We start from the raw sequence: 18,618 nt of genomic DNA, 5'->3' as shown, positions 1-18,618 counted from the left end.
TGGTCCCGCTCTGGGAAGGCTTGCTGCCTCGCTGACTCCCAGCTGCCCCATCCCTCCAACGGCTCCTTCGGACCCTCGCCATCACACATGGCTTCACCTGCTCAAAAACTCTCTCCCAGGCTCTCCCTTCCTCCTCTCCCGCCGCTCTTGGCTCAACAGCAATATCGGGAATGGGAATTTTTTTTTTTTTTTAAGGGCAACCAAGTTGGTGAGGGGCCTTGAGCACAAGTCTTATGAGGAGCGGCTGAGGGAGCTGGGCTTGTTCAGTCTAGAAAAGAGGAGGCTGAGGGGAGACCTTATCGCTCTCTACAACTACCTGAAAGGGGGTTGTAGTGAGGTGGGTGCTGGTCTCTTCTGTCAGGTGTCTGGAGATAGGACAAGAGGAAATGGCCTCAAGTTGAGGCAAGGGAGATTTAGGTTAGATATTAGGAAAAATTTTTTTACTGAGAGGGTTGTCAAACGTTGGAATGGACTGCCCAGGGAAGTGGTTGAGTCACCATCCCTGGAGGTATTCAAAAAGCGAGTGGACGGGGTACTCCAGGGCATGGTTTAGGGGGCATGGTTAATGGTTGGACTCGATGATCTTGAAGGTCTTTTCCAACCGAAATGATTCTATGATTCTATGAATTTTGACTAGATGGGGAGGTAGGATTTAACTAATTCCAGGTAATTCTAATTTAACTAATTCTACCTAAGCGGGGAGTTTCCACCGCAGCTGGGGATGCCGGTACCCGCAGCGCCCCGGCCCCGGAGGCTGCGGATGCCCCGGGAGCTGCAACCGGTGCATCTCGGGGATGCTGTGCCCCGGGGGTCCCGCTGCCGTCTCGGGGGAGCATCTCCCGGTGCCGCTGCCCTTGCCGTCGCTTATCGGAGAGCGGTACCCGGCAGCGGGAGCTTCTTCCCGTGGAGCGCGTTCCCGCGGCCCGGTACGGCGGCAAGTCCCGCCCCGCCGCCCGCCCCCTCCCGCCCGCCCCGTCCGTCCCCGCCCGCCCCGTCCGTCCCCGCCCGCCGTCACGCAGCCGCCGCCGCCGCCGCAGAGCCCGGGGAGGCGCCGGGCAGGGGCAGCCGCCGGAGGAGGAGGAGGAGGAGGAGGCCGAAGGGGGGGGAAGCGGGACGCAGGCGGCTGCTGCCGCTGCCGGGCCAGGTAGGGCCGGGGTGGGAGCTGCGGTCCCCCGGGGGTCCCGGGCATCATCCGCGGGCCGCCCCCTCCGAGCCCCGGGAGGGGGGAATCCGCGGCAGCCGGTGACGGGTGGGAGCTGGGGGATATCGGTAGCGACCCGGGAGTTTTTTTTTTTTTTTTTGTGTGTGTGTGTTTTTTTGGTTTTTTTTTTTTTTTCCATCCACAGCACGTCGGAGCGGGGGAATAACTGTTTTCTTACGTAATGCCGGGCGTTACGAAATTAGGGCCTGTTTTCGGGGGTGACGGTGACATCGGCGGGAGGCGAGAAGGCGGGTGGCAGCGGGTGCTGACACGCGCCCGTCTTCGCGCGATGCCGTCGGCTGTGCCCAGGGGGGAGGTCGAGCGCGGGTCCGTCCGGACGCTGGTCCCGTGACGGGGATTTAAAGGCCGTTCGGCCACGGAGGCGGGTGGGCGAAGGTTTCTTGGCTTCCGCAAGTGGGGATCGTTTTGCACGTTCCCGGGGAGCAAAGGTCGTGGGCGGCCGCACCTGCCCGGATTTAGCACCGTTGTAGCGCCGACATCCCTTCCACCGCGCCCGTCCACGCCCCTGGCATCTTTTTTGCAGGTTGGCAAATTCATCCTGATGTGCACCAAAAACCCAGACCCCACCCCAAGCAGTCAAACTGATTTTTGTTTCATTTTATTCTGCTAATTCTCAAAAAATAGCTCTTTACTTGGGGGACGAATAACGTCAGTTTAAAAATCTGGAGGACTCGGTTTTCCCCTCCCGAACCAAGCAGGGAGCGGTGCGCAGCTGCAGCAGCAGCGGTGCGATTGCCTCCATTCTGCCTCGTCACAGCCCTCGCTGGGAACAGCTCTTGCTGGAGGGTGAAAGACTCATTCAGTCTTTGGGCATCTGTAAAAAAAAAAAAAAAAAAAGTAACAATTTTCTGAAACCGAAGCGGAGCTGACTCATCCTTACTGACCGATGCAGGGTTGTGTCTCTGGGGAATATTTATAGCGATACCCGCTGAAACAGATCCCATCTCGTTTCTTCAGGCAGTCTAGTGAGGATCAGAAGCACGTTGCAGTTTGTTTGGTTCGGTGCAGTGGATGGTTGAATAATCACCTGTCTCATGGCATTTCAGCTATGAAATTTTGTCAGAATTCCTTCGAAAAAGGGCTTTTGCGCTATTGAAAAGACATCCTAGAACAATCCCTCCTCCCAGCACTCTCCATTGAAGGTTTACGCTGATCCACGGTCTGTACCTTTTCTTCCTGCCCACGTTTCGGGTGGCGTGGGGGGGTGTGATGGCGTGTGGGATGCCGCCGTCGGTTGCCATAGCAGCAGGAGCCATGTCCCCAGCCCCGGCTCCTTGCGGGATGCCGTCAGGAAGCACAGCGCAGGCCCTCCTGGCTTTGGCATCTTCTGCAGGTAGAGAAAGCCCCATCCACCGGCTCCGTAGCCCGAGCTCCGGTGCGGTGGATGCTCCTCTTCCGTGCGAGGAGAGCAAGCTGTCAAATGATGCTGGAAGACAAAATGCCCTTTTCATTAGTCATCCCCATTGATCTGGCGCTGGGTGTTCCCGCAACGGGGCCGGGAGCGAGGGACGTGTGCCTTCTTGCGTGCGCCAGCCTTGCCCCTGCGCCGTGCTGGTGGCACGGGGTGGGACAGCAGCGCTGCTCGTCTCCTCCTCTGCAGGTGTTTGAAAGGAACAGATAGTTAACCTGAATGTCTAATTTAACGTATAAGGTATGTGGTTCTTTGTTCTTCCCTTGCGGTTTTAGTAACTACAGTAGCTACAGCAGGCTGCAATATCCCCCAACTTTGTTTAATTGTTACTTCTATGTGATAGTTTAATAAGGGGTTGCCGTACAACGTTGTTCTTCATTTATACCCATACAATTAAGAGCAGGCTCTTTCTTTCTTTAATTCCATAAATATTAGTATAGACTAAATAATAATATTTACATTTGCTTTTCAGGGGTTTATCTCCTCTATTCTCATGCGTTTATTGGGCTACAGAGATACTGCATAAACCAATCTCTAAAACCTAAATCTGCTCCATCATGTATGTAGTTCAAAAGCAAAGCTGCGGTAGGAAGGCTGTGATCCTACGAGTGTCAGAGGGACGCTGCATGGGTTTACTAATACCTGCATGAAAGAAACTGTGGACTCCTGAGTCTTAAATTTTGAGTCATAATAGTGCATGGATTATACAACGTCGGCACAGTAGCAAGTTGGGGCAAAAAGTGTTGTTAAGTATTGTGTCCCATAATGCAGAGTATTTACAAATCACGTGCTTATACTGGCTTCTCAAAAGACTTTTGAATGTGCCGAACTTGATGTTTGACCTCAGTGGGACTACTCATGTGTTTACAGTTAAGCGTATTTTTAAACCTCTGCACAATTAAGCTTCTGAACCTGATTCAAAGCAGACCGTAGTCATGACTTGAATGGATGTGGGATCTGGATCATAAAACCCAAACTGTGGAGCCAGCACCGTGCTCACCTGGCAGCCCGGGATGTCGGACGGTGGGACAGGGACACCGGTGCTGTGCGGAGCTGGTGACTCCGGCCAGCCTGCTGTGGCGTGCGGAGAGAGCTGCGCCCTGTTCTGCCTGAGAGCAAAAGCACCGTCCTTCGTGGCCTATTTATTGATACAACATGTGTTGGTTGGGAAATGACGCTGCGCAGGCTGGGGGTCCAGAAAGGTGCTTAGAAGTTGCTTCATACCAAGGAATAATTTTTCCTTTAATGAAGGAGATAAACGAGAAATAAATCAGGGTTTTTTTGATCTTGAGGCAAGAGACCCTAGTGTGCTTTTTTTCCTCATGCAGACAGACTGTACCTGGTCTCATAACCCGATGCTGTCTGTCCCTCTCAACTCACACGCAGGTGGGACGTGCTGTTACGCGTCAGCTCTGCGCTTACTATCTTTTCAGGGGTACCGCTTGTGGAGACGGGGACTTGAAATGTTCAGAACTACTGTTACCATCAAGAAATGGTACAAGAGTTCAAATTTATGAGGGGAAAATGTGGCTAGAGTAAGGTTAAATCCAACCTTTTTATTTTCTTAGCCTTGAATCCGATAGATTCCCATTGTCTTCATGGGAATTTTATTCTTATAATTAATTTTATTCTTATCTTAAATTTTTAGATTGCTCTTCCCCCTCGGGTAAATATCATAAAGTTGGTAAGTCTGTAGGGCAGCTTTAACTGAAGCACATAAGACAGTTATGAAGCAGAGAAGAGTTTTCCTTTGGTTGCAGCCAGTCCTTACATTTGCCAAGGGTACCCCGGGGGTTTGCTGCCTATTGGGCTGATTTTGATTTAATTGCTCGGAACTGCATCGTAGGATGAAAACTTTGCCATCTGTGACACTGGAAAAAACACAGATTTGGCCTGCTGGAAGTGCTTCGTCTTTAATGAAATCTTCACTAGGGCTGGCTCTTGGGTGCTGCAGCTCCAGAGGAAGCTTCGTATTTTCTCCCTGTGGCAGTTATAAATCAGGTGCTCGTGGCGGTGGTCCTCACAGCAGCTCTTGGAGCTAACTCCTCAGTTCAGATTTTCTTCAGTCATGACTTGCGCTACGGTATTTCCTACTCAAGAAAAAATATTTTCCTACTTAGAACACATTATATATATTCTACTTGGCCTGCTTTGTGCAAGAGTTGAGGTGCACAGTCACTCTGAGCTATTTGCACTGTTGGACACAGATAAAAGCAATGAATTCATTTCAGCCCTAACCTAATCTGAGTTAATGTGCTGGAATCCCACTGGTGAAAAGCAAGGGCACTTGGCCATGGCCATTCCTTGATCCTTTAAGAGTTTGAATCCCTGTTAAGCATGCTTGTCTTACAACCTGCACTCGCACAGGATGTAATCAGTTTTGTTTTCCATCTGTTAAACAAGAGGCTTCCGATTAGTCAGTGCAAACAGAAATAATTATTTTTGTTCTTGCTGACAACAGCAAGGTTAACTACCACGTACCTAGCTCGTAGTGTTTTCCACGCTCAGCAATTTTAAACACCTTGCTCTGGGTGCGTTACATGATTTGCCTTACGACCGGCAGGGATTTGGCTTTCAATATTGTCCCTTAATTATAGTAATTGCCTAAGTGGAGATCTCGATGTCTCCCACTGTCCTGCAGCCACAGCCCAGACTGCAGCAGTGGAGCAGCCTGTCACAGCTCATCCACACGACGAGCCTGACCACATCCAGTGCAGAAATACACAGACATCAGTGGGAGCAAAAGTTGGCTTCATGGCTTGGAGGAGGGAAAAACATAACCTACAAAATCCAAACCAAAAGCACACAGCATTCAGTTTTCAAGAAAATATTTTGGTTTTATGAAGTGACTCAAAGGGACTGTTGGTAAAATATATTTGGTAGATTCCAAAGTGCAGCTGGCAGAGCAGTGCATTATCTTCCAAAGCAATGCTTACTTGATTTTCAAGTGTAGGGATTTTTAACATTTTTAATTTTTGATGATGCTAAATGGAAATACCCATCAGAGGGTTCTCATGAGACTGGGTTGCTCTGGCAGGGAAGAAGCACTTTCTGAACACATACAGCCCTTAGTGAATCCTGCCACCCCTCTCCTGAGTGCTGCCTTAGCTCTGACCTTAAGGTATGATCTCCAAGCAGGGCATTGTACTCTGCTTCTAGTGACTTTAATAAGGAGCAGAGCAATTACTTAAAGAAATCTGTTAATGCTTGGTTTGGGTTTTTTTGTGCGTATGTTTTTTTTTTCTTTTTTTTTTTTTAAAGGCTGGTTTGTATATAAACATTAAATCCCTGCTTTCATGTTTGCACAAAAAAATGGAGAGAGACATTTAGGTCTCATATAAGCAGCTAAAACTGCTTTGGAATATGGATTTTTTCTTTTTCCTTTTTTTAAATTTAACTGTTTAGCTGCTTATGTATTTGGGGCTGTGTCCTATTACTGAACTATAACTGGAAAGAGATGACATGCATCCAGGTAGTCTCTGCAACTGAAGCTGCATCATAGTATGCACCCTTGTATCCTACTTTATTTATGTTCTGAGAAGACTTTGCTTTTATTTAGCTACCAGATCTGTTTTGTTCCCTCTAGGATAGGGATTCTTCATTTATGCAATAGCAATATCCTGCTTTAACAGGCAACAACTTGTTGGATGGAGTGCTTGAGGCATTGAGTGACTGCTGAAACTCCCTATCTGATATTCGTGGGGTGGTGTGCTTGCCCAGAGACCTGCATCCAAGTCTACAGCCAGAAAGCCTATTAACAGCACCTCTCACGTTCAGAGCTAGCTGTTTTGTTTGTGGTTTAAAGGAATAGTCTTCTGCTAACATTGAATAGTCTGGAGTAAGGATTGGCAGGCAATTTTTTTTAAACATTTGCATGCTTGTGTAATAAACTGCTTATTACTTTTGTAAAACCAGAAAGTTTGGGAATATGGAATTTTATTGCAACATCTGGTATCAAGAGGACCAGCTTTATAAGTATGATTTATCTCCTTTGCTTTTTTAAAATTACAAAATCTTGTCTATAAAGACAGAAGCTGTACACCATTTCAGATTGTTTGACTTTGCTCCCCTAGAACAAATTACTGTACTTGGATAAGAAAGTAGATTTGGTTGGTTTGTTCCTCTCAGGATCCTATTTTCTCCTCCATATATGATGCGACAGTTTTCTCAGTGGCAGAGAAAATGGGATGCATTCACATCTCTTGCAGGAGGCCACTGAACTAAGAATGGTCAGGGCCTGCTGAAGGTGGGAAAGTGAGGACCTACATGGCGACGTGGGCATCCTTACCGAACAAAACGTGATGGAGAAAGCTGCCCCTGCAGCGTCCACAGCATTGGGCTGGTGCCTCGCTCCAGCCTTTGCAGAGAGCTCTCTAGTCGGCATCTGGCTGCTGAAGCGGGGTTGTGCCTACCCGCCTGACTGCCTGACTTCTCAGTGTGGCATCCCTTCAGTCTGAATTTTTCTCAGCAAGCTCATTTTTTCCCCAATTGATGAACAGAAAAACACTTAAAGGTCAATGTCTAAGGAGACATCTTAACCCATTAACAGCAGTAGCAAAGTCAAAGAAAACTGAAGCAGAAGAATGACCATTTGTCGATTTTGCTAACATGCTATCCGTTTGCTGCTCTGAATTGGGGGGAGAGAGATGCTCCTGATGCTAGATGCTTGTCCTAGTTAGATTTCCTGAGTGGATGACTTGGGGCCCTAATGCTTTGCATCAGAATGCATAGATCCGTTGCAAGTAACAGCAAAAATGTTTCCAAGAAATGGTTTTAAAAAAAGAAGTTGTTCATTCATGCAGTTACACTGATAAGACAACAACAGTGAACTCTTCGGAAAGGCATAGACAGTTTCTCTTTTTTTTAATATATATTATTTTAATATATATTTAATATATATTTTTTAATATATATTTGTTCTGCAGCCTGCTTCTCATCCTTGGTGGCAAATGCATGGTAATTGCTTCTGCTGGCTAATGAGCAAAATCAAATCACACTATTTGCTATAGCTACTTTCTTCAGGCTGTATTTAATTGATAGGTGGTGGATAGAAAATAAAACTGGCTGAAATGGGCTTAAGTTTCTTGTTGCGTAAATGAATGAAATAAGTTTCTGAACACTGTAATTTCCCTTTTGGGTTTTGTTTTTTTTTTTTCCAGAAAATGGCTGTTCCACCTGCTTATGCTGATCTGGGTAAATCCGCCAGAGATGTTTTCACCAAGGGATATGGTAAATAAAGCCAAAATAAATTTGGTCTTTTGCTGCCTACCTGATTCCTGAAACTGTTGGGATTTTATTACTTTTTTCTGATAAATATTCCAATAATTTCCATTAGAATCCAGAGAATTTTCCATCATAGCTTCACATTGCCCTTGCTGTCTAGAAAGGGAGGGTAACTTACTTTTCTTTTGACAAAATTCTTCCTGTTGCCTGTAGGACTGTTGTCTGTTTTGAAAGAAAATTGTGGGTTGTATTTTGACTGTTTCCTTGTATCATGAATAGGATCATTGATGCCAGTAGTTTGCTTAGGAACAAAATGCTGCTGCTCAGTATGAATAAAGACATTAGTACCTAATTTGGTCCTGGTTATATTGCTGAGGTCAGTAGGATTAATCAATCAGTAGAGTGCTATCTGAAGTGAGTACGCGCTGCGTAATCTGCTTCATAAAAACACATGGTTTGATAACTGTACCCTTGGTTTATTTTTTTAATACTTCACAGGAGATTTAGAAGGGAGTTTTACAAAATAAATCGGAAATGTTTTTTCAAATTAACATATATATATAACTCATACTTTTTACTCATCTTCTAGGTTTTGGCTTAATAAAACTTGATTTGAAAACAAAATCTGAAAATGGACTGGTGAGTTTGGAAAGATATTGAAATCCAAAACATTGCAGTGTTCTTGTGTTTACTCTATATTTCTTTTTAAAAGTACAATCCCTTACCCTCCCCTTACCATTTTTCAGATATATTATAACCTTGCAAGTTAGTTTGCATTTATAATTTTTGTATAATATACGAGACTGTGCACAAATTAGAGTAGAAGATACAGTGAAGGGCTCCTTTGCAGCCATGCTAATTGCTTACTATGAAAATTGTGTTGCTATTTGAGGCCATCGCCACGGCCTGCGCTCGGAGGAAGTGTCAGTGCTTCCCTTCTGCCTTCCCGGATTGAACGAGCAGAAATATGCTGGTTTCTGAATGTGCTGCACGCTCTTTTTCTTAGCAGTCACTAAACAAGTATAGTTGCAATGTAACTGTATTGGAGCTAATCTTTAGACCCTGTCTACGAAGCATTTGCAGACTTGCATGCCAATTCACAGATGCACCTTGTACAGACTAGCACCTTATTCTGTTTTATGCTGCTGGTACGAGTTATCCACATTCCTGTCCAATACCCATTCCCTTAGCATGCAATGCTTTTTCTCCCTGACAGTGAAATTTTTTGTGGTGCCAGGGTGTGTTGGTATTAATGACTAGCAAACATGTTCTTAAATCTTCTGAGAAGTCTGCACTATTGAATAATATCCCAAATTATAATGACTAATATCTTCTACAAGTATAAATATTTACCTGCCTGCAAATATATATATATATAATGTATATATACAATTTTTTTTTCCTTTTAGGAATTTACAAGCTCAGGTTCAGCAAACTCAGAAACAAGCAAAGTTAGTGGTAGTTTGGAAACAAAATACAAATGGGTGGAATATGGATTGATGTTCACGGAAAAGTGGAACACCGACAACACACTAGGCACTGAGATTACTCTTGAAGATCAGGTAATTTTTGGCTCAAAAGATGCAATTTAAAAATTAACTTACGACAATCTCTAATTATGAATCCAACCAGTGAAATTCTTTTCTGTTCAGCTTGCACGTGGCCTGAAGCTGACCTTTGACTCCTCCTTCTCTCCTAACACTGGGTAAGAAGTGAGTAAGCTTGAGTGTCAAAAAAAGGCATTTTTTATTTTAGTTTTCCAGAATACTGTCTTGCTTCTTTACTCCTTCTGTCCTAAGATATCGAGACAGTTAATAATCAGCCTGTGTGTGATGAAGTCATGTACATCTGATTTAAATCTTAGTATTAACAATCCCTTTTTAATCCTAAGCTATAGCAAGCACACTTTTAAATACAGTAACTTGAAAATTATAGTCAGAATTGGGGTGGGAAGAAAAGGTTTTGTTTGCACTCCTGTAGTGTATTTCTGGCCATGTCAGAGGATGAGCTACTGTCTGAATAAAAGCCCTAAACAAGTCAGCTGTAATGCAAAGCTTAACAAGCTCCAGGAGCCAGTTGGCCACGGCTCTAATAGGTCGACACAGTAATTGGGCTCTTCTCCCAAGCTGAATTTATCATCTGAATTCTTGCTGGCCACAGCATGCCTTGTTGGTGGATGAGTATTTCTGACACGGCGATTGGATGCCATGTTTTATGTGGGCCAGAGGGATTAAGCAGCAGCTGTAGGTCTAGATGTTGGTTTATTTTTTTCCCCTGATTATCTTTTTGTAAGCAGCACTGCCAGTGAGTCAAAATATTCTGCACATTAGCTTCCCAGAGCAGTACGCTGCACTGCAGGCTGCCGGGGTTACAGTCCCAGTGGAGGTTTCACCCTGTCTTCTAGATTGTGTCCTGCATTGTAAACTGCTTCCAGTCCATTCCCAATTCTGCATTAAGTAGATATTCTTGTATTTGTTAACCAGAATAATCTCTAATGTTTGTTGATAATTATTTCTTAGCTGGTAGGATTCTTAAATAAAGAAGAAAAAACCTGTACGAGAATGACAAGTTACAGCTCTATAGCTATTTCTTAGGCACCTCACAGACACTATAGTATCTGAGTTATAACTATTGCGTGGGAGGACCATTATAACTTGAATAAATGGAGTGAGATTCAATCCTAGTGTGACCTGGTTTAGGTTGACAGGGATGCATTATGTCTGAATATAAGACACCTTCTCCCCCTTCCTTACTTCTTACTGGCTGTGATGAATCTTTCAACAGGGAAAGTCATTTTTAGGAGCGCTCCATGTTAGCCTGCCTCTGTCCCTGTTGACATTGGTGGGAGAGGTACCGCTGACTTCTATGGAAATTGCAGATGAGTTAATGCTGAGTGCTTTTGGCACTTCTGCTCTTTGTTTCTGATTTTGCAAAACACAAGAAATTCCTGAGTCTGAAAGAATCATAATAAAAAAGAGAGCAATCTCTGTGTGGGTCTAATACAGCATTGAAACAGTTCTTGGAGACTGTTTTTGCTAGCTGAAGTGAAAGGTTGATTTGAAATTTCAAATTAGCCTGACTTTTCCAGAAAGATAGCAGTAAAAGATTTGGTCAAAGACAGAAAACGCTTGTAAGGTAAAAAGAGAAGAAAAAAATCTTAAGTAAGAGTAGCTGAATATATTAGATGTAACTCTCATGCCTTGTGAGGGTCAGCACTCTTGATGTAAACCCAACCTAAGGACACATGAGAAAACACTGCTCTGGCCAATAGTATAAAAAGAAACAAGTGACTCAAGAAAGTTTATTTCTGTGTTACCTGGCAGCCTTTCTTATGGCTGTAACGATTAAACTTCATAAAGCATCCTAAGGAGAGAACAAGGTGTCAGAGCCACTGAAGCAGCCTACTTCCTTAGCAGCAGAGACTTTCCCTCAGGAAGCTGGAGACAAAGTAGTGATTTCTTGACGTCTGTCACAGTAAATGAAATTACCCAGTTCACTAGGATTGGCTAAAAATTGTTTGTTTGAGACAGGCCAACTACTATTGACTTTCTGTGGCAAACCTGTAAACTGCTACATTTTCCATTTCCTTCCCTGCATCTACCAAACTTCTAAAAGATCAGATTAGTTGGAGATGAGGATTTGTTTTTGTCACCTCCTGTCTGGCTTATTGTGCTGCTGCTTTTCAGAACACAGCCCAGAAGTGCTTAGTGGGGCGCCACACCGCATTTTATTGCTTGATTGCAAATAATTTACTGTAGCTGAATTAGGGTTTTGCAAATGTGAAAGGTAAGAAGGCGACATACCATGTGGCTCTCCAGGTATGTATACTTTGTCTTCAGGAACTATTGAACTGAGTTAAAGTAACTGATTTGATTGAATTGCTACCTACGAGCATACCTTTTCAAAGGTACGAGATTCTTTCTTTTCTCTTTAGGAAGAAGAGCGCTAAAGTTAAGACAGGGTACAAAAGGGAACACATCAACATTGGCTGCGACATGGATTTTGATATTGCTGGTCCTTCAATACGTGGAGCCCTGGTGGTTGGCTACGAGGGGTGGCTGGCAGGTTACCAAATGACTTTTGAGACAACGAAGTCTAGAGTAACCCAGAGCAACTTTGCTGTTGGCTACAAGACTGATGAATTCCAGCTTCATACTAATGTGTAAGTATTGGCAGACGGGCATTAAAAAGGAATTTGAAAGGATTTTGCTGCTTACTAGAGCAATGAAAGGGACAGAGTTTCAGCAGTGGTGAAAGAGGGAATGGTATAGTTGAAATTCCTTCTTCATTTAAGATGGCAAACTGCATTTTTTTAGCTGCATTAACTTTTCTTTGAATTATGTGGGTGAGGGAGTGCATGATAGAAGGAACTGGAACTCACTGAGCACCTAAGCATCCAGTGGCTATCTTTCTAACAGATACGGATTATTAGAATCTATTAGCGGAATAATAAAACAAGTGGGTTATAAAAATACTCTTTGTGAAAGTTGAAATAAAAGCAATGTCTTCCTTTTGCACGTCAAAATCAAACAAAATGGTGGTTTGATCTGTAGATGAAAGAGTTAATCAGAGGATGAACAAGAACAGGCATAAGGGAACAAATGGGTGGAGATATGGACTGGGTTTGTTTTTGTACTGAAAGGGATATGGTGCAAAAGTTTGTTTTAGTAGTATATCTCCTAATAATCTATTCATACAAGCATTTGTCCTTTCTGAATGCATGAATAGTGGGAAACCAGGACCAAATTCCATGAAAACCTTAATTTCTCTGTCTCCTGTTCCTCTTAAAAAAGCAATTTATGCCTTTGGGGAAGACATTTTTTTAAGATTAGGCAATCCCTAATCCATTCCCCCAGCCCCCCCTTTTGCATTCCCTTGGGTAATTGGATATTTTGCATGTAGCAGAGCTATTGCAGGCTGTTCCCATTTTGGGGGCTGAACAACTGTTCTGCCTTCCTGGAGCTGCTTCTTCAAAGGCTTTCTGTTCTGTTTCATGCTGTGTTGCAGAGATCTGGTTTAGGAAGCTCACACTGCCTTACAGAACAATTGAACCTTCACAGCCCAGACAGTATGTTTGAAGGATTGCCAAAGCACAAAAATGTGGGTAGAAAACTTTAATCAAAGCAATATGTGGGGTCCCCCTCCGCTCAGTAGATAGGAGTTATTCCTTCAAGCACAATGACTTTCAACTTTGTCATACTGTAGCAGTTCAAAACATTGTATTATTGGGTTTTGCTATAAAATGCTGTAATTATTATTACTCTTAAAGCAACAGCAGAAGATAACTTTATAAGTGCAGAAGTGGCTCAGATCTTACTGTACTGTTTCTTGGATTCCTAAGGGTCTGTTTCTTAGGTTGCTGTTACTGTATGTGGATGATAAATCAGCTTCAGGAGGACGCCTAGTTTGTTTATTTAATATTCATACTCTACCAATTGACAGGCAAAACCATAAATGTGTGATATGAATAGAAAACTGATTTGCTGATATTAATAGATTATTTAGGTATTTGATGTGTTTCAGCTTTGAAACGTGTCAGAGTTTTTATATAGTCCCAGAAACAGTTGTGTGTAGAACTCCCATTACTAGCCTGCTCGGTTTTTATATCTAGACAGTTCAGTGTTTCACATGGGACGCTGTGGCAGAGCTGATAATTTAATTAGGTGGGGCTTGAAGCATCGTCTTTTCTTTCTGGTGTTTCACAGACCAGCTGGGGACTTTAGCAAGTGACTTTCCTTAATGGTGCCTTAATATATTCATTTTCATAGGGGGATAATGTTTTTTTTTATCTGCATCTGAAAAGTGTTATTATTTCTGTTAGACTTAAAAGGAGGGTTGACTTTTTAATTATTATTATTTTTTAATAATAACTAAAGGGAGGTAGGGCTGGATAATTTCTAGTTTTAAATATGACTTTCCTCGTTTTTTAAGCATAGCTCAGACCGCCCCCCCCTAATGTTGCAGGTCAAGACAGAGCTGTGTGGGAACCTTGCACAAAATCTGCCTGTATAACCAGCTCTCCTCAGTCCTTTTTAATCCCTCCTTTTCTTGAGAGCCAAGCACATGCAGTTATATGTGAGCTTCAGTCTTATCTGAAGTAAGTATTGTAGTGTTTTTCTGGAAGAATTGCTCTAACAATTTAAAAGGCTGCTGCTATTGCTTGAACTTTTAAATAGGCATATCACTACAATTGTGCAATTGTTACGAACAGGAACATCAGGCCAAGGGGGTAAAAGTGGAGAGATTTCCCCCTTTTTAATCACTAGAGGTTTGGTATACTCTAATAATTGGAACCAGATTATTTCTTAGTTTAGAAATAATCATAAGTGTTTTATTTGCAGAGGTCTTCCTGTGGTTTAACGCCCATTTTGTGCAATACGCTTGTATCCTCTTTTAAGAAAATGAGCAAAAATGGAAATTCAGATGCTCACTGGTTTACAAGGAGTGCAAGGCTTTTAGAAGTCTTTTGCTCTTGTTTTTATGATCTGCATGCTCTAATGTTTTGCATTTTATTTACCACACTTTATTCCCTGTGTGACGCTGGTGTCAGTAGTAATTGGAAGTTGTGCTACTCGGTAGTGGTGGTAGAAGACTGTCATCCTTCAGTTGTTGGCTAGTGCTCTGCGAAGTAAAATCAGTTTCATTTCAGTTTCTAGTGGAGAGACATCTATAGTACAGATGTACCGTAAGGACTATTGCAAATGGTATTCACTTGCAAAAGCTGATAGGCTTGGATATTAAATTGGCATCTTCACTTCTGATACAGTTCATCTGTGTCTGGTAAAAGCACGCTGACGAGGCAGTGTTAGGATGACTGCTCAGGCTCGGTGATTGGGGCACAGCCCTTTCAGGGCACTAGGGAGTCATATGCCTGAGACAATAATTACTTCAGAGACATGCAGAGAAGAATAAGTCTCTTTACTACAAAGACTCCCATCTAGAGGGAAGGGAAAATTGGAAGTTGTCATCGTTAGTCTATTTTTGATAGATTGTCATGGCTTTTTTTTCAGTTTCGTAAGTTGTTTGTTGAAATATAGTAACTGTCATTGAATTTAAGCATTTAAAAACGATTTCATAACCAGTCTGGCCTAATGTCTCTATCTTAGTTGTTAGAGGGATGTTAAATGAGGTGTGAGTGAATGTTCTACAAATATAGGTCTTACTGGAAAAAAAAGATGACTGTTTTGGGGTGCAGTTTAAAACTAGACTAATGCATTCCTTCCAGGAATGATGGAACGGAATTTGGCGGCTCCATTTACCAGAAGGTGAATGATAAACTGGAAACTGCTGTGAATCTTGCTTGGACAGCCGGTAATAGCAACACTCGCTTTGGAATAGCAGCCAAGTATCAGATTGACCCAGATGCCTCTTTTTCTGTGAGTGCTATGCATGTACATTTATAAGCATTTGAAAATAGGCCGTCGTAATGGAAATGTGAAGCAACCTTTACATCAGTGAAGTACGGTTTTGATGCAGTCCTATGCTGTATAGTTGGCGCATATATCTATTTGTCTTGGTTTTGGCAGCATGAGAGCAGAACTATTGGATTTTCCTTGAAGTGACACAGAATGTTTTATCGTATTATTGGGCGCTATTCTGAGAATTTTTTTCGTGTCAGTCTTGAAAAAGTTAAAAACTATATTAATAAAAACATTATTTTCTATAGTGACTGTAGATTTGTTGCGATTTGGGATTTAAGTTACAGCAAAATTAACTCTAGATTTTTTTGTGATTTAAAACATGAAATCCTTTACCTGCTTAAAAGGTATTATTCAATTTTCAAGCAGGAAGGACTTTGAAGAAAGATACTGAATTATTTACATATGGTATTTTTTTCTTTTAAGGCTAAAGTGAACAACTCCAGTCTGATCGGATTAGGATACACTCAGACTTTAAAGCCAGGTAAGTCTATGCAGAAGGAATTCAGAATCAATAAAGTGGTATTTTAATCTTGAAATATCCGAGGGCTTTTTGTGACAAAATGTGATTGGTTTTGTAAGACTGCTGTTCTGCTTGGCAAGCCAGTGATGAACTTTTCCAGGGACTGCTCTGTTAATTTTGGATGTCTATTGGAAGCAGAATTATTAGAGACCGCCATCCACTGACCAGTCAGATACTTTTATGTTGACACAAAATACATCTACAATTAGGTGTTTCACAGACAAGTAAATGCATTTTCAGTACTTTCAGAGGCTTCCTATTACCGAGTTTATTTTGCTTGAAAATGCGACTTTCTCAAAGTCCCCTGGTCCAGGAAGAGGACAATCTTACTGCGGTGAAATTGGTTTTAATGTAGTCTAATAAATCTGCTGCCAGAATACCAAGCAGATTGACATGAGATATTACAGTAGACAGGGCTAGGGCCTTTTCACACCTAGATTTTAAAGTGGTTTAGAAAGGTGGGTATGTATCAAGGTCCCAATTTTTCATAATACTGGACTCTAAAATTAGATTAATCAGTAGACCAGCAGCAGTGAACTGACTCAGAGCTTTAATTACTTGGAGTGATAAAAAGCAGAATCTATCACCGTGGTTTATTGTAACTTTCATAACTCAGAAAGATTTCTTATCTGCAAATTGTTTTAAAATGCCCAGTCCTTACAAGGCTAGCTGCCAAATTACGTTAACCTAGATGCCCAATAAATTAAAGCAGTAACACAGACGCACTGAACGTAAACCTCATTCCAAGTTTTAACAGTTGGTCTCTTCTCTCACTTTTCTCTATTTTGCAGGTATCAAACTGACATTGTCAGCTTTGTTGGATGGCAAGAATGTCAACGCAGGTGGTCACAAACTTGGTCTAGGATTGGAATTTGAAGCATAAGGAGTGATTCTACAATCACTAATTTGAAAATACAGCGTAGCTACCTTCAGAATATAGTGTACCTTTCAATGTTTTATGTCTGGGATGCAAGTATTGCTAAGTATCAGTCCTGCTAGTCCTGGTTAAAGACAGCTAAGCTTTAAAAATGATGTTGTTACAGAAATGGAGACAAAAGCATAAAAAAAAAAAATCCTAATTCCAGGCTTTTTTTTTTTTTTAATGTTATTGCCCATCACATCTGTCAGCTGCCACATGATAGGAAGTAGGAAGGTATTGATTACCTTTACTAACATGTTGACTGCACAAGGAATATATTGATGTGGTATAAAAACTCGAGACGTTAAGAATCGCAGACCACTATATTGTACTGTTAATTCTGCAAGCAAAATGTTCCAACAATTAAGGTTTCAATTCACGATGGAATGTGCAAACTTGTCTGAAAAAGAGATTTTTTAAAAATTTTTATTTAGATAGGTATTTCATGAATGGTTTATCTGATTTGGTTATCTTACACCTACAGCTGTCTCCAGAATGGTTTAGGTTGTCCACCCTGTGTAAGTCCGTTGCAGAGGAGGTTTGATGTGACTCATTCAATACTACCTGTCCTGTGTTGTGGTTCCTTTCCCTTGCACTGACTGGAAAGCTTGTAAGACAGGGCCATAATCAGGGAAGAGTCTTTGTAACTGCAATCACATAGTTGCATCACTAAATTTAAAATGGACTTTTGTTTTATTACCACTTTTTTTTAGCAACTAAATGGGTACATTTTTAGAGAGTCTTCCATTTTGTGTGGAACTAGACCCCAAAATGCTGTACTTGACACTACTAAAAATGGATAAAAAACCCAAACCCAACTTGAATAAAATATTGAAATGTCACCTTTTACTTTGTCTTTATATTAATTGTGATAACAATTCCATATTAATTCTTTGCTCCAGAAGCAGACTGCCAACACCTCAGTGCATATTTTGTGCCACACAAACAAAAAATACTTAGTAGATTTAAGTTCCAGACATGGCTCTTCTTAGTGCTTGCTAAGCTCTGGCAACTGCACATATGCATGTGTTTAGGTCATGGAGAAAACAACATCATGTGACTTGTTTCTCTTTCTTTCATTGCAGAATTCACTAAGTTGAATTACCTTTCTATGAACAAAGAGGTGTGAGCAATGAACAGTTATCAGTTGGGATAAACTTCAGTGGCTTTTCATTAAGACTTTGTATTTTTTCATACATAAGCAATCGACGTGGGTGGTGTGCAGATGGCAAGAGCATGTGTCCGATGAGGCAACGGCGTTACGACACTGTGAGACTGTAGATCCTCCTCAGTGACACTCCGCAAATTGTGCAATGCTGGCTGTCTTCCCTCTTATGACGAGCTATTCCCGAGTATTTCCTAGTATGCCTTATCTCAAATATTTAACCTAACGTGCCTGGGAGAAGTGGTCCTCTTCCAGACTTCACCGATTGAAGCAAACCTACACGCAGCCAGCTCGCAGTACCGTGGCAAACGCTCAAAATTAATTTACGTTCCTGTATGCTGTGCACGTCCTGTGTTCTCTCAGTGTCCCCATAAGCCTTTGGGCTCCTTGCTCTTGCTTTTCTCATGCTTGAGGCATCTGTGTTTTGGAATTTTTTTTCTCCCGCGATTAGCTTCAAGGCTTCTCTCGGGAATGCCTCACTTGCGGCGAGAACAGGAAAACATTCTTCCATAAACCTATCTTAATGCTGCCAAAACCGCTCCACACGCGTGCGGACGCTGCTGAGCAGTTTCCCGGGGCAGGGGCTTTGTGGGGAGGCTCCAACGCCTAACATCAACCTCCGACTGAAGGACGGAGAAGGAAAACCCCTATTTTCTGTCAGGGGGAGGGCTGGACACGCTTCCACCGCGCCGCTCCCCCCCTGCCCAGCCCGCTCCCTCAGGCGCCGGCAGCTCCCG

The 18,618-nt window shown here is 42.6% G+C and overlaps 1 protein-coding gene across 2 annotated transcripts; it reads left to right on the top strand.

The window, feature by feature from the left end:
* Positions 1-1,028: 1,028 nt before the first annotated feature.
* Positions 1,029-17,558, top strand: VDAC1 (voltage dependent anion channel 1). Of its 2 annotated transcripts, none has more exons than XM_052816607.1 (9): positions 1,029-1,144; positions 7,793-7,862; positions 8,446-8,495; positions 9,266-9,418; positions 9,509-9,561; positions 11,791-12,018; positions 15,082-15,232; positions 15,701-15,758; positions 16,589-17,558. In XM_052816607.1, exons 2-9 carry the CDS (start codon positions 7,796-7,798, stop codon positions 16,678-16,680), a joined length of 852 nt encoding a protein of 283 aa, XP_052672567.1. In that variant the 5' UTR covers positions 1,029-1,144; positions 7,793-7,795; the 3' UTR covers positions 16,681-17,558. The 2 variants fall into 2 exon arrangements, with proteins under 2 accessions (XP_052672567.1, XP_052672566.1); XM_052816606.1 differs by lacking the exon at positions 1,029-1,144 and adding an exon at positions 2,228-2,381.
* The last annotated feature ends 1,060 nt before the right edge of the window (positions 17,559-18,618 follow it).

This window comes from Harpia harpyja, chromosome 20 (assembly GCF_026419915.1).
Source record: "Harpia harpyja isolate bHarHar1 chromosome 20, bHarHar1 primary haplotype, whole genome shotgun sequence".
Classification (NCBI taxonomy): Eukaryota; Metazoa; Chordata; class Aves; order Accipitriformes; family Accipitridae; genus Harpia; species Harpia harpyja.
The sequence above is the reverse complement of the archived record's forward strand: the minus strand, read 5'-3'. Positions and strand labels throughout refer to the sequence as shown.

Excerpts from the sequence above, each read along its gene's own strand:
- VDAC1 (XM_052816607.1), top strand. The coding sequence starts at position 7,796 with ATGGCTGTTCCACCTGCTTATGCTGATCTGGGTAAATCCGCCAGAGAT. Across the intron at positions 8,496-9,265 it reads CAAAATCTGAAAATGGACTG|GAATTTACAAGCTCAGGTTC; the intron begins GTGAGTTTGGAA and ends TTTTCCTTTTAG. Across the intron at positions 15,759-16,588 it reads CACTCAGACTTTAAAGCCAG|GTATCAAACTGACATTGTCA; the intron begins GTAAGTCTATGC and ends TCTATTTTGCAG.